We start from the raw sequence: 12,500 nt of genomic DNA, 5'->3' as shown, positions 1-12,500 counted from the left end.
ATATACTGACATCACACTATCAGCCCCTCCCCAAACCCCTCCCCCCTGTATCATACCCCCCCCCCCCCCACCAGGCAAACCAGGCATACTTAATGAACTGGTGGGCATGCCCACATAAAAAACTACATTTTAACATTATACTGTACACTTTTTTGAAAAAAATAACAATAAGACCTGATGACTCTCCTATCTACGGTACCACATCTATAACCTACAGCATGGAATTGTGGACAAAATCGTATCCAACGATAACAAAATATTTTAAGTTAAGTTTTGGGTCTTGAGATGTTAAAATCAAATGGTGGTCCATGGCTCAAATGCAGAATAAATAATGGACCTTGATATGAAAAGGGTTAAAAACCACTATAGCTCATGTCCCCGTTCGTCCTGCATGCATGCCTGCCTGGTGACTCCGGGGAAAGGAGTGCTGTCTACCTTATTGTTTTGTCAATAACAAAACGTTTAGATTTTTGATCCGTATTGATCTGACTGCAACCTTGTTGTTTTTCTTTAGACTTTTTGGAGACGTGGCTGAGACCGGGCACCTCTGAACCTGCATGTTCCTTCTCCATCTGTCTACAAGGCCGTATAGTGCGGTCAATACTGACTGTTCCTCCCTTTTGTCTTGAGGTAACCCTACACTTTAGATCACTTGCTGTACTTTCAAAAGCCTTTTTCATTCTCATGTCTTGCACTCTGGATCTCAACAGAAACTGGTATAATAGAGCAGGTTTTCTCAAATTGAGTGCTGTGATGCAATTAAGTCCAGCCTGGGTGCCTCAGAATACTGATCACCTCAGTTTAATGTAGCTAGACAATCACCACCTTGCCTTTATAGCCGGGGAGCCAGTCACCCCAAACCTGAGAGGACCTGTGATGTCATGACATACTTTTTATTTGTGTTTTTTCTATTCATTTGGCCATTAAGGTCCACAGAATGAGAGGTCTGCTCTGCCGGAAACATCGCGAAAAAAAGTTATGGCCCTTTTTGTATACCACACCATAGACAACCAATATAAGGCAAAAAATTCCAAATTTCATCATGCTTTAAGTAGCATGTGACATGTCAAACTACAGTCATGATTCTGAATCCATTCCAATTTACAAGCATTAGTTTTGCACGAAAAACACCTAAAAACGGCCAGAGCCGTCATCACAAAATGTGATTAGGTCAGTACAATTGGGCACATTTGGGCAAGTGACTATGGCCGAATTTAGGCCAATTTTCATGAAAACCCCCTAGTTTGGCATGTCACATGCTACTTAAAGTATGATGAAATTTGGAAAATGTTGCCTTGGCTCATGTTGGCTCACAACGCTGTTTATTATGGAGTTCCTATAATGAACAAGCCTCATCAGCGATGGAATGTAAAACCATGATGTTAATGAAATGCCTTAGATAGGTGGCAGCAGCGTTTATGTAGCCTATGTATTATAAAACATATAACCATCGCGTGGCGCGCTCTGCCTGCATGCTCTGGGCTGCCTGTCAGCCTGTCTGTTACTCGATGCGTTAGTTGAAAGCAGGCAGCAAGCAACGGCCACAACCCGTCGTGGTCTGGAAGCGTCATTCAAAACCCCGATAGGGTTGCGTGAAGGGGGAGCTACCTGGTTCTTCTTCTTGTACGTGGGTGACTGGTCTTTTTAGCAGCCCGTTATCGCCTCCTAGCGACATTATAGCGTTTTCATAAAGTGTGCATTCTCGTGTAAAGGGTCAATAAAAAATTTGAACACAACGGGACTTTGCCGTTTTATCTGGAGACAGTCGCCGTCTAAAGCCTCAATCTGCTCAGACAGAACTAGAGGTGTGTAAAGTAGAGCTGTGTTTTCAGCAGACAAATCTGGAGATACACGTAGAGTGACATACTGTACTGCACATACATAGCCCTAGACCGAGACAGACAGCCCCCTTACTATAGCTTTACATTCATGGCTCAACCAGCACCATGTGACCATACGATCAGAATACGAGCTACCTCCCCCAATCCATGACCATGAAACTAATCCAAATCAATTAAAGGACCACTTTATCCAATTATCTTCATATAATTGGTCCTCACTAATGCTCATTATAAGATGGCAATATTTCTGTGTGTGTATTTGGTCAGTGTCTCAAAGAAGGGCCTGTAAAACATGCCTGCCAATGGCATTTCAAGCAATACAGTATGTCACGAGAAAAACCCATCATTCCTATTCTGGGGGGAAACGTTCACCAAAAATAGCAGATCTACAAGCTCATAATGCAGTATAGAGAGTCTGTTAAACTGAAGTGGCATTGATCAATTCCAACCTCTGGACTTATGTCATGCCAAGAAGCCCTGCCCATACTGTCTTTTTCAACCAATCACATCACAGTTTGTATAACCTTGAAATGTAAACAGATGTGCAGAGCATCAACCTGTCTTGTGCGGTACGTTAGCAGTTCTTTCTGTGCAGTGAGTTAACACCACTTGGTCACACACCAGTGTGACTGCGTGATTTCAGCTGCATTAAATACTCTGAGTCATGACAACCACTATCTCTGCAACACACAACACATTGCAAAGAGATGCAATGTATTGGATTTACTAGTATAAGAGTGTCTGCTAAATGTTTAAATTGTGTGTTATTAAGTTGTTATGAGTCTGGTTGGAGGATTCAATACTTTTGGAACATCCAACATATTTTCCTTTTTATGAATAAACACTGTAGGCCTACACATAAAAGGTGTAGCCCCTACAGTATAATGGCTTGCAGGATACAACAAAATATATACCACATGCTTTAAAAACAAAACATATTTTTCTATGATAGCTAACCTTTCCAATTTAATCTTAGTGTTAATAACGCAAACTTTTACATATAAACACAGAGCAAGACTTCACTTTCATCTGACAGACTCTGTTAATAGCCTGAAACTGCATACAGATGCAGCCATTACAGACATCCCCCTGAAGTATCTCGCACGCACGGCTGTGTACACTGTATACACAGCCACACTGACGCACATGCACACACATACACAAGCAAGCACGCACACACGCACGCACGCACGCACGCACGCACGCACGCACGCACGCACGCACGCACGCACGCACGCACGCACACTGTCTGTAAAATATACATACTGTAGTTTCAGCTATGAAGCTGATAGTTCATAAAGACATTCAAACAACAGCACTTGTTCAGCGGTGACAAACAAGGTCACAATAACAATGTTTTAGTGGGCAGTGAAGGTGCAGCGGTTTGCTGGTCTCGGACTCTATCATGTCAAACATCCATCTCTCCTGTGTCTGACCTGAGTTCAACCCAACTCCTCCCCAGTGTCTCCTCTATGCTGGCTCCTTGTGAGCCGTCCTTCCTGCTGTCTGAAGACGGATTAGTATATTAACCACTTATACTGTATACTTCACTGGCCGGGGGTCCCCCAGAGGGCCGCACTTGGCCCTCTGGGGCCTTTTCCCCCGCCCCCTTTCACAATGCGTCAAACGCAATGCGTTGTGAGGATGTAGACCTGCTATGTTTGCAGAATGTTGGCTTATTCCCACTAATGTTACTCTATTATGACATGCCCAGAAAAGGTCTTGTGTTGACCTGCATGGTTAAGGAGTCTATTGCCCATTGTCCATGTTAGGAAAGCACTTGTTGGGTTATCATGACCCATATACAGTAATACAACAATAAATACTACCCATAGTATGTTGTATTAGACCATATGATACACATGAAATAGTTTGCCTTTAACAGGCCCAGAGAGCTTCATAACTTCATAAATGTCATTAATGTGCAGTCATAGACATTTTTAAAGATTCCACAACAAAGCATTGTTGCAAGTACGCAGCTCTGAGCTTTCCAACAGATTGTTTAGAAAGTATTTTCAAATCTTTCTTCATCCAAGTACTACTGGGTGTGGACTGTTATTGCACCCCTTCAATAATGCAACGGTTTATGACATATAAAACCAATTCAAAATACCTCTGCTGTTGTGTGGTTAAAGCAAACCGTGTAATAAAGATTCTTCAATAGGCCTTCTGAAACCTTTCACAACCAAATTTGTTCCAACAACAGAACTCAGAAAACAATTGTACATAAAACCAACTGGAACTGGAACATGTACTGGATGCTGTACCCTACTGGGATCTATAAGAGTATAGACGAAGCAAAATGCTTGCAGATCTGCTACTCTCGCCGAATGCTTTCCCCACACATAGGGACACAATAGGGTTCACGTGGATAGAATAATATAATCAGTTTTTGACAGTAATAGACCAGTACCTCCAGTCCAGTATTGCGTGTCAGTCTGGGCGGCTCGTCGTTGATGGGGATGACTGTGATGGTCACGGTGACAGGCAGACTGCGGCGCTCCAGCTCGTAGGCCGAGGCGGAAAGCGTGAAGCTGTCCTCCTTGCTTTCGGTGCTGTCGTGCATGTAGTAGATGTGTCCCAGTTTCACCTGAAGGGGGGGACAAAAGGATTAGCTGGGTTTTAATATTTAGAACAACAAAATACACTTCAGAGAATATCAGAGAATAAAATCTACCATCAAGCCCTTTAGATCAGAGGTTCCCAAAAACAAGCTGTGGGCCCATTATTATGGATCACAAGTTTTTTTTTTATGTTTGAGGGGTGCTAGCCCCTCCTATATGGTCAGCCTTGTGTGTCTGTGTGTCCGTAGCATGGAATGTGATGATGTATGATGGTAGGAGTGCCCCTCACTTCACACGAGTGTGATTGTTTTACTTTATAGTTTATACATAAAGAATGACAAACAAAAAGAAAAAGAAAATAGCAGATCTAGCATATGTCAAATTGTGTCACGTTTTGAGCTTGTAGATCATCTATTTTCACTATTTTGTTGAAGTTCAGCGTTCACTGTGATTGATTTCCTCTGCTGACATCATTGGACAATTCAAACCACAAACCGTCTCTTGTTGTATTGTTGCTGTCACATGTAATCAAAACAAGGATGATTTTTTTGTGTGCACAGTGCTAACTGGTTGAACCCGACGAACCAACAGAGAAAGTATTTGTACGTAAGTTTGTGTACTTTTCATTTAATTAAATGACACTCTCAGAATGATGCAACACATCTGGGAAGGTCATTTTAACAATATTGCAAACTTTACCAAGTTATTTTTTTATCCTCAGATGGATATTTAGCATTGTGAAAAGTACTTTCACACTTTATGTGGAGAATGGTTTATTGACTTATTTTTCCGTTCAGTTCAGATGAGAGACTTTTCAGATTACAGTTTCAAAACAACCTCCTGCCTTTTCAAATGGCTATTATGTACCGTTTCAGGAAGACACTTTTCAAGGCTGTTGACGGTTTGGCTCTTGTCTCTCTCCATTCACTTCAGACTGTCTGTGCACAAACAATGCACATGTGCAGATCCTTGTTATTGTGTTTTTCTTTTTATATAAAGGCTATAATCAGGTTCTCAGGAGCCAGCGGGATAACACAATCCACAGTCCACACGCAGGAGGGAACGGACGGGAGACAAACTTCCCACTGGGACAGATGCTAAGACGCACCAGATGGAGAGAGACAGGAGGCTTTAGAGAAAATGTCAAGAGAAGACAGACAGACAGAAGACCAGAGACGTTGCCAAGCGAAGGTTCAACACTGAGCTTCCACTGATCCTTTTGTAAAAACAGAAGACGGCCGATGAGTCTTACTGTCTTAATTAGATAGAAAACCCATTGGACTAAACCAAATTATAAAACAGCAAAAGGAAAACTATCTGACACATTGGAAAGAAGCAACACAAAAGCAGAGTAAACTAGAAAAAGTGCCCTTCTGGGCACAGGTCTCCACCAGGAGGATAGGAATATTTAGGAGTAATATAAACATGTTTTTTGTTTGTTTGTTCCAATCTTTGCCAATCAGGATGGAATATGGGAAATGGTGCAGATCCGTGTTGATGGCACGCATGCACAATCCACCTGTTGGTGGCGCTATAACAGGGCAATGTGAAATGGGTGGGCTATATTCCTCAGCCTAGTAGGAAAGTGCGTGAAAGATTTCACGTGAAATTGCACGCTGCGTTCATGATTTGAGGTTTTTTGTTCAAAACAGGCCAATCCTGCAAAATTTGAAAGCCAATGTTAAGCCAATTAGGATGGAATATGAAATATCAGACACATCCGTCTTGAGCACATGACTATGGAGATACTGTGTAACGATTTGCGGGATTTTTGGACAAAATCTGTAGGTGTACTGTGCAAAAACTTGTTTTGCACAAAGCGGCCTCCTGGTGGCGCTATAACAGGCCGTTCTGGAAGTTTTGGGGCAGAGGTTCATCGTTGGCATCCAGGGAGTGTGTGTGCAAAATGTGGCATCGACCGGGTTAACGGTGGCCGAGATTAGCTTGTCACGGACGGACACACGGACACACGGACACACGGACACACGGACACACGGACGGACGGAGTGCAAAACATACTCTCTCCCCATGCCTTCGGCCTGGTGGAGACAACTAGAATGCTATCTGGCCCTAAACAGAGAATACACAGTGGCAGAATACCTGAGCACCGTGACCGACCCAAAACAAAGAAAAATCTTAACTAGGTACAGACTCAGTGAGCACAGTCTCGCGATCGAGAAAGGCCGTCATAGGCAGACGTGTATCCCGAGAGAAGACAGACTATGCACCCACTGCACACAAAATGAAGTGGAAACCGAGCTACACTTCCTAACCATCTGTCCATTGTACCAAGACATCAGAGACACATACTTCCCACTGATTACAGCCACACACAGAGATTTTGAAAACATGACCAATGACAAAAAAATCCCATATCTGCTGGGCGAAGTACAACAATGTGCAAACACAGCAGCAAGATTTGTGAGTTGCTGTGATAGGAGAAGGATATCAAATGGAACACAACCACCCTAAAGACTAATCATTGTGTATATTCCTGCACTATACCTGCATCGAGTGACCTGGGTACATAGAATTTGATCTATTGAAGATTCTGATCCTCAAATGTACATAATTTTTGTATTGATTGTATTGCTGTATTGTTGTATTGTTCTTTCTGCTTTGGCAATGTAAACGTATGTTTTCTCATGCCAATAAAGCCCTTTGAATTGAATTGAATTGTCTTAATTATTACCCAACCAACACCAGAATCTTCCAGTTTCCTTTAGCCAATACGATTATTTTTTGTTTTATATAAAAGTTGTATATAGTATATAAGTTTAATAAAAATATGGAATTCTGTCTGTCTGTCTGTCTGTCTGTCTGTCTGTCTGCCTGCCTGCCTGCCTGCCTGCCTGCCTGCCTGCCTGCCTGCCTGTCTGTCTGCCTGCCTGCCTGCCTGCCTGTCTGTCATAGAATCTCTCCAAATAAATATGTGCAGGGAAATGGGAGCATTCAACAGAAGATAACATTCAACAGCTGTGAGCATAATTATATACAATGCCAAATTCAGGACACTCATGGTCGAACTACAACACTGCAAATCAGCATTGTTAGACACGTGCCATAAGGTTGAATGGCTACACCACTGCATTTTAACAATACTCGTATTAAGTGATGAGTTCAATACAGGTCTACTACATCACCAGTATCCTAGGGCGGCAACCAACGGGAAGGGATGCAAGAGTCAAATTAAAATATGTGTGAGAGCCAAATCTATGTGAGAGCCATAGAGAAAGAGTACAAGACAAGTCAAAAGGAGGAAGCGACGGTGACTCTTCCCTTAGAACCAGTAGAACCCCTAGAAGCATGCCCTACTTTTTCATCCATTTTAAAATTAACGGGACCATAATTTACTAAACGCATATCATAATAATTCAAAAAATACTTTAAACTAAGGTTAAATAAAATCAAGTGTGAAGTCTAAAACCTTGTTCACTTGAATAGAGTGTATGCTTCTGCGGGCAGCAGGAGGTGAAATAGCGACATCTGCTGGGCCATTAATGGGAACTGCACAATTAAAAGATTCACTCCTGGGGGTTCAAATCCAGCAGCTTCCTTTCCGCATGGGCTATTACAGAGCAAGATATGAAATCCAGGCAAGGAGTATAGTAGTTGTAGTCAAAGATAGAGCAGGCAATGACACAGCAAAGAAGCACTGAGATCCAATAGTGAGATCTTGTAGCATATACTGTACAAGATCTACTACAGACCCACATCAATAATAATATTAGGCGTCTAGGCTGATAGCCTAGATACAGTACGAATATGCCAGAGCGAAACAATTTGGGCTGAAGAAGACTAAGATTTGAGTCTTTATTCCTTTTTGTGTGATCATTCACAGATTTGACCTGTCTGTGCAGAGCAGAATTCTTCAAACCCTCAGTTTGGAGAGTCGGTCTGCTTCCTGACGTTTCCGTGATGAGAGGGACCCTCGCCGGAGAACAGGAAGTGGCTAATGGATGCCATATGGTTGCCAACCTCCTGGAAAAATACCCCTTTCTCTCTCTAACCCCTGTTCGCTCCCCCTTATTCCCTCTACCCATTCATTACTGATGGGAGAAAGTCCGCGAGACAATCAGTCTCCCCCATAAAGACAATAAACAATGGTCGTCGTGCCTGTTGGCCATGTGGGCATCACATGGTCATAGAAAAACAATGTCATTCTGATGCTGATGTTGAGCTACATGTATATGTATTTTGTGCAGTACAGTATATGAAAAATACAACAAAAGCGATAGAACTTGCACAAACCATACCCCCTCGCCTTTAAAACCGCTCCAAAAGAGCACTTACAGGAACTCAGAACTAATATTGTATATTTGTCTGTTATTAAATGTTTTGATGACGTGAGTACAAAGGACCCCAATGGAAACAAGAGTTTAAAATTGTTTTAACAGACATATTGTATTGTATTGTATTGTATTGTATTGTATTGTATTGTATTGTATTGTATTGTATTGTATTGTATTGTATTGAACTGTGCTTGTCTTTGCAAACTGTTAATAAAGTATTCAATCAAATCAAACAATAAATCAATCAAACAAACTAATTTCACCCACTTCTTTACGTCTGCAAACCTGTTGTGACAATAAAGCTGATTCTATGAAGAACTAATATGGATAGCCAAAGGAAGGTGCATGTCAATAAGATACATTTAATTGGCTGTGGGATACACAGAGTTCTTCCTTTAACCTATCAAAACCAAGAAAACATCTGTGCCATTTCAGATTTTTTGCATTGGCTATTAAAAGATTGCAGATATACAAGCTCACAGCATGTCACTTCATGCTGCGCTGAGAGTTTGTACTGTATATCTGCTGTTTTCGAAACATCTTTGAAAGATCTTAAAAGTGTGACTGATTTAGAAGGCATTCGTAGAATCGGCCTCAGGTCTCAATGGGTTTAATATAACGTTCTCTGATTGTTTGAGAGATTCTGGTTTTGTAAGATACATTGGGTAGCACAATGGAGAGAGGGAGAGAGAAATGTCATATCATATGCTACACAGATCCTGGGTCGAATTCGGATGGTGATTATGTGGTCTGAGTCACCAGGATACCGTGAGCACTGCATTCTTAACCTTAGGCCATGTGTCAAAGAGTGACACAGCGACTGTGTAGAGTAGACCCATGCTGCTGCTATTTAACGAGGCATGTTAAAGAGTATTGTACATTTTACCCTTTCCTTTGCAATTACCTTAATCCTTCTCATCAGGTATTAAAGCACTTCAACCAGCCCTCCCCCTGGACGGCCTCCACTCAGCGCACATGCCTTACTTAAACCAGGAAAGCTGCAACCAATCAGGGCTATGGAGATGATTTAGTCTCAAAAGCTATTATACTGATTAATTCGAGAAATATCCAATTAAACAAAGCTACATTTACATGAAAACATCCTGGGGGACAATATTCTCATCCTGAGACACTACATCTTGCACTTGAAAACAACACGAGAGGCAAAGAATACGAGGTCTTTTGATGAGAAAAGCGAGACGTTTCCCCCTGAGGGCGTTCATCAGCTCTTCCCACTCTGAGGACCTAATGGAGACCTGATGACACACTGGCTAAGGTCTATAAAAGATGTTTTCAAACACAGCTCTTGTTCTTGATCTTGGCGCTGGATTCTCCTAAACCCCATGTGTAGAGAGGTGTAGTTAAGTCCATTACTTTCATTCCTGAGGGAGTGAACACGTCAGCCAAACAAACACAGTGACTCCTTTTTCTCAACACCAGTGGTGGAAAGTAACTAAGTACATTTTGTAGTGGAAAGTAACTAAGTACATTTCTTTAATGGAGTATTTCCAATGTTCTGGATTTTTGAGGGGAGCTAGCCCCTCCTATATACAGGTTTAATGTTTGTTTTTAGTTAAACAAACATTAAATGCCATTAACAATAAAGAGAGTTTAATGTTGGTTTTGTCTGTGTTTGTTTTACATCACCATGCATGCATCACCTAATCATAGCAACATGTGTTCGACGTTTTGGTCGATTAGACCTTCTTCAGGACAGACTGTCCTGATGAAGGTCTAATCGACCGAAACGTCGACCCAGTAAAGAGCAACATTTTGGCAAGTTTCTGACAGTGTGCGGGACCCTTTCTTTGTTTTTCAAAGAACCCTTTTTAAGACTTTAATATATTAGCACCCCTCACTTCACACAGGTGTGATTTTTGAGGGGAGTTTGTTTTTAGTTCAATGTTTGTTTAAAAAACCATTGACAATGAAGGGAAAATTTACGTCACACAATAAAGAGAATTTAATGTTTTTTTTACACCGTTTTACATCACCATTACATCACCTAATCAACATGAGTTAGACTTTAATATAGTGCCCCTCAAACGGGTGTAAATTTTAATTTTACTTCTACTCCACTACATCTCAGAGGCAAACATTGTACTTTTTACTCCACTACAATTCTTTGAAAACTTTAGTTACTTGCGCAAGCAGAGCGCGCAAGTAATGTTTTCGCCCGGTCTCTTCCGCCGTGACAGCTGTCCCGCCATTCGATGTTTATGCAGAAAAACATCAAATCTGTGCCTGTTTTGCCGGGACCAAATGACCATATTTCTTACGTCATCATTTAGAGCTAGTCATACGTATACTATATACATAATCAGTAAAAATAAAATAGCAAATTGTGCCTGATCTGCTGGGACCAGAGTACGTGGTGTGTGTATATGTATGACTAGCTCTTAATGATGACGTAAGAAATATGGTCATTTGTGGTCATTTGGTCCCAGCAAACCAGGCACAGATTTGCTGTTTTCTTGCATAAACATCAAATGGCGGGACAGCTGTCACGGTTTTTGGCGCAAAGTAACCACAGTATACCGCTAATCAACTTACAACTACACACTCTATATAGTATATATGTATACGTATATAGTATATGCCTATATACTATACTATATGCCTATATAGTATATGCCTGCTTTGCTGGGACCAAACGACCACAAATGACCATATCTCTTACGTCATCATTTAGAGCTAGTCATACGTATACTATATACATAATCAGTAAAAATTAAATAGCAAGTTGTGCCTGATCTGCTGGGACCAGAGTACGTGGTGTGTATATGTATGACTAGCTCTTCACCCAAACTTATATAGATAGAAACTTGAATCATACTTAATAATACTAGGTGTTTATATGCATAAAGTAGGTAGGTAGTTACATCTAAAAATTATACATTTCAAACGTTCCTTCACAGAGATACTGAGATTTGACAGTTTACAGCGGTCGAAAGGACTTGCACGCTCTGCTTGCGCACTAGTTGGCCATTTATGGCCTACTAGTGTGCAACAAGCAAGTATGCACTCGAGTGCAGTTCTAGTTACTTTTATTTTTATTTTTATTATTATTTCAAATTACAGTAACAACTAACAACTTCAGCCCTATACATTTCGGCCATTTGAAAATAGACGATCTACAAGCTCACAATGCGTCGTGACTCGTGATGCGCCGCATTGTGAGCTTGCATATCTTCTATTTTCGAAAACCTGTGCAATGGGACATTCTGCATAACCAGTACTTTCTACTTTTGGTACTTGATACATTTTGATACATTTTGATACCAATACTTTTGTACTTCTAATCAAGTCAATTTTGAATGATGGACTTTCACTTGTAACAGACCTGATACCCCTATACGATTACGTTGCAGTATTAAAACATCAACATGTGAGTACTTGTTCCACCACAGCGACCACTGGACATCGACTCTAAACACGGGTTCCACAGCGCTCTCTGACACATCTGTCAGACTGTCACACAAAGAGCGCCACTATTGAGCGTCGCAGTCCCGCCCACTTTCATGCCGACGAGAGACACAGAAGTGAATTCCCCGTTCATTTTCCCCATAGGCTTTTCAAAAAGTATTTATTTACACCGCAGACTTAGCCAACTCGAGTTGTGACAGCTTGACAATGAATAAACACAATGTTTTGAAACAAAAACAGTTTTTTTCTTCTTTCTAATTATTTCTTGTTTGTTGTCATGATTTGTCACAACTCGAGTTGGCTTTGTACGAGGCTTTTAAAAGGTCTTTAAATAAATACTTTTTGAAATGACTATGGGGAAAATGAACAGGTAATTG

General features: G+C 41.2%; 1 protein-coding gene across 1 annotated transcript in view; it reads right to left on the bottom strand.

The window, feature by feature from the left end:
* The window catches only part of cspg4 (chondroitin sulfate proteoglycan 4), a 124,179-nt gene that overhangs the window by 24,547 nt on the left and 87,132 nt on the right, over window positions 1-12,500 (bottom strand). Inside the window, exon 6 of the mRNA XM_083762340.1 lies at window positions 4,255-4,431. Coding sequence (XP_083618466.1) covers window positions 4,255-4,431 — 177 coding nt within the window. The remainder of the gene's footprint in view (window positions 1-4,254; window positions 4,432-12,500) is intronic.

Source organism: Protomyctophum parallelum, assembly GCF_964188405.1.
Source record: "Protomyctophum parallelum genome assembly, chromosome: 4".
Lineage (NCBI taxonomy): Eukaryota > Metazoa > Chordata > Actinopteri > Myctophiformes > Myctophidae > Protomyctophum > Protomyctophum parallelum.
The sequence above is the reverse complement of the archived record's forward strand: the minus strand, read 5'-3'. Positions and strand labels throughout refer to the sequence as shown.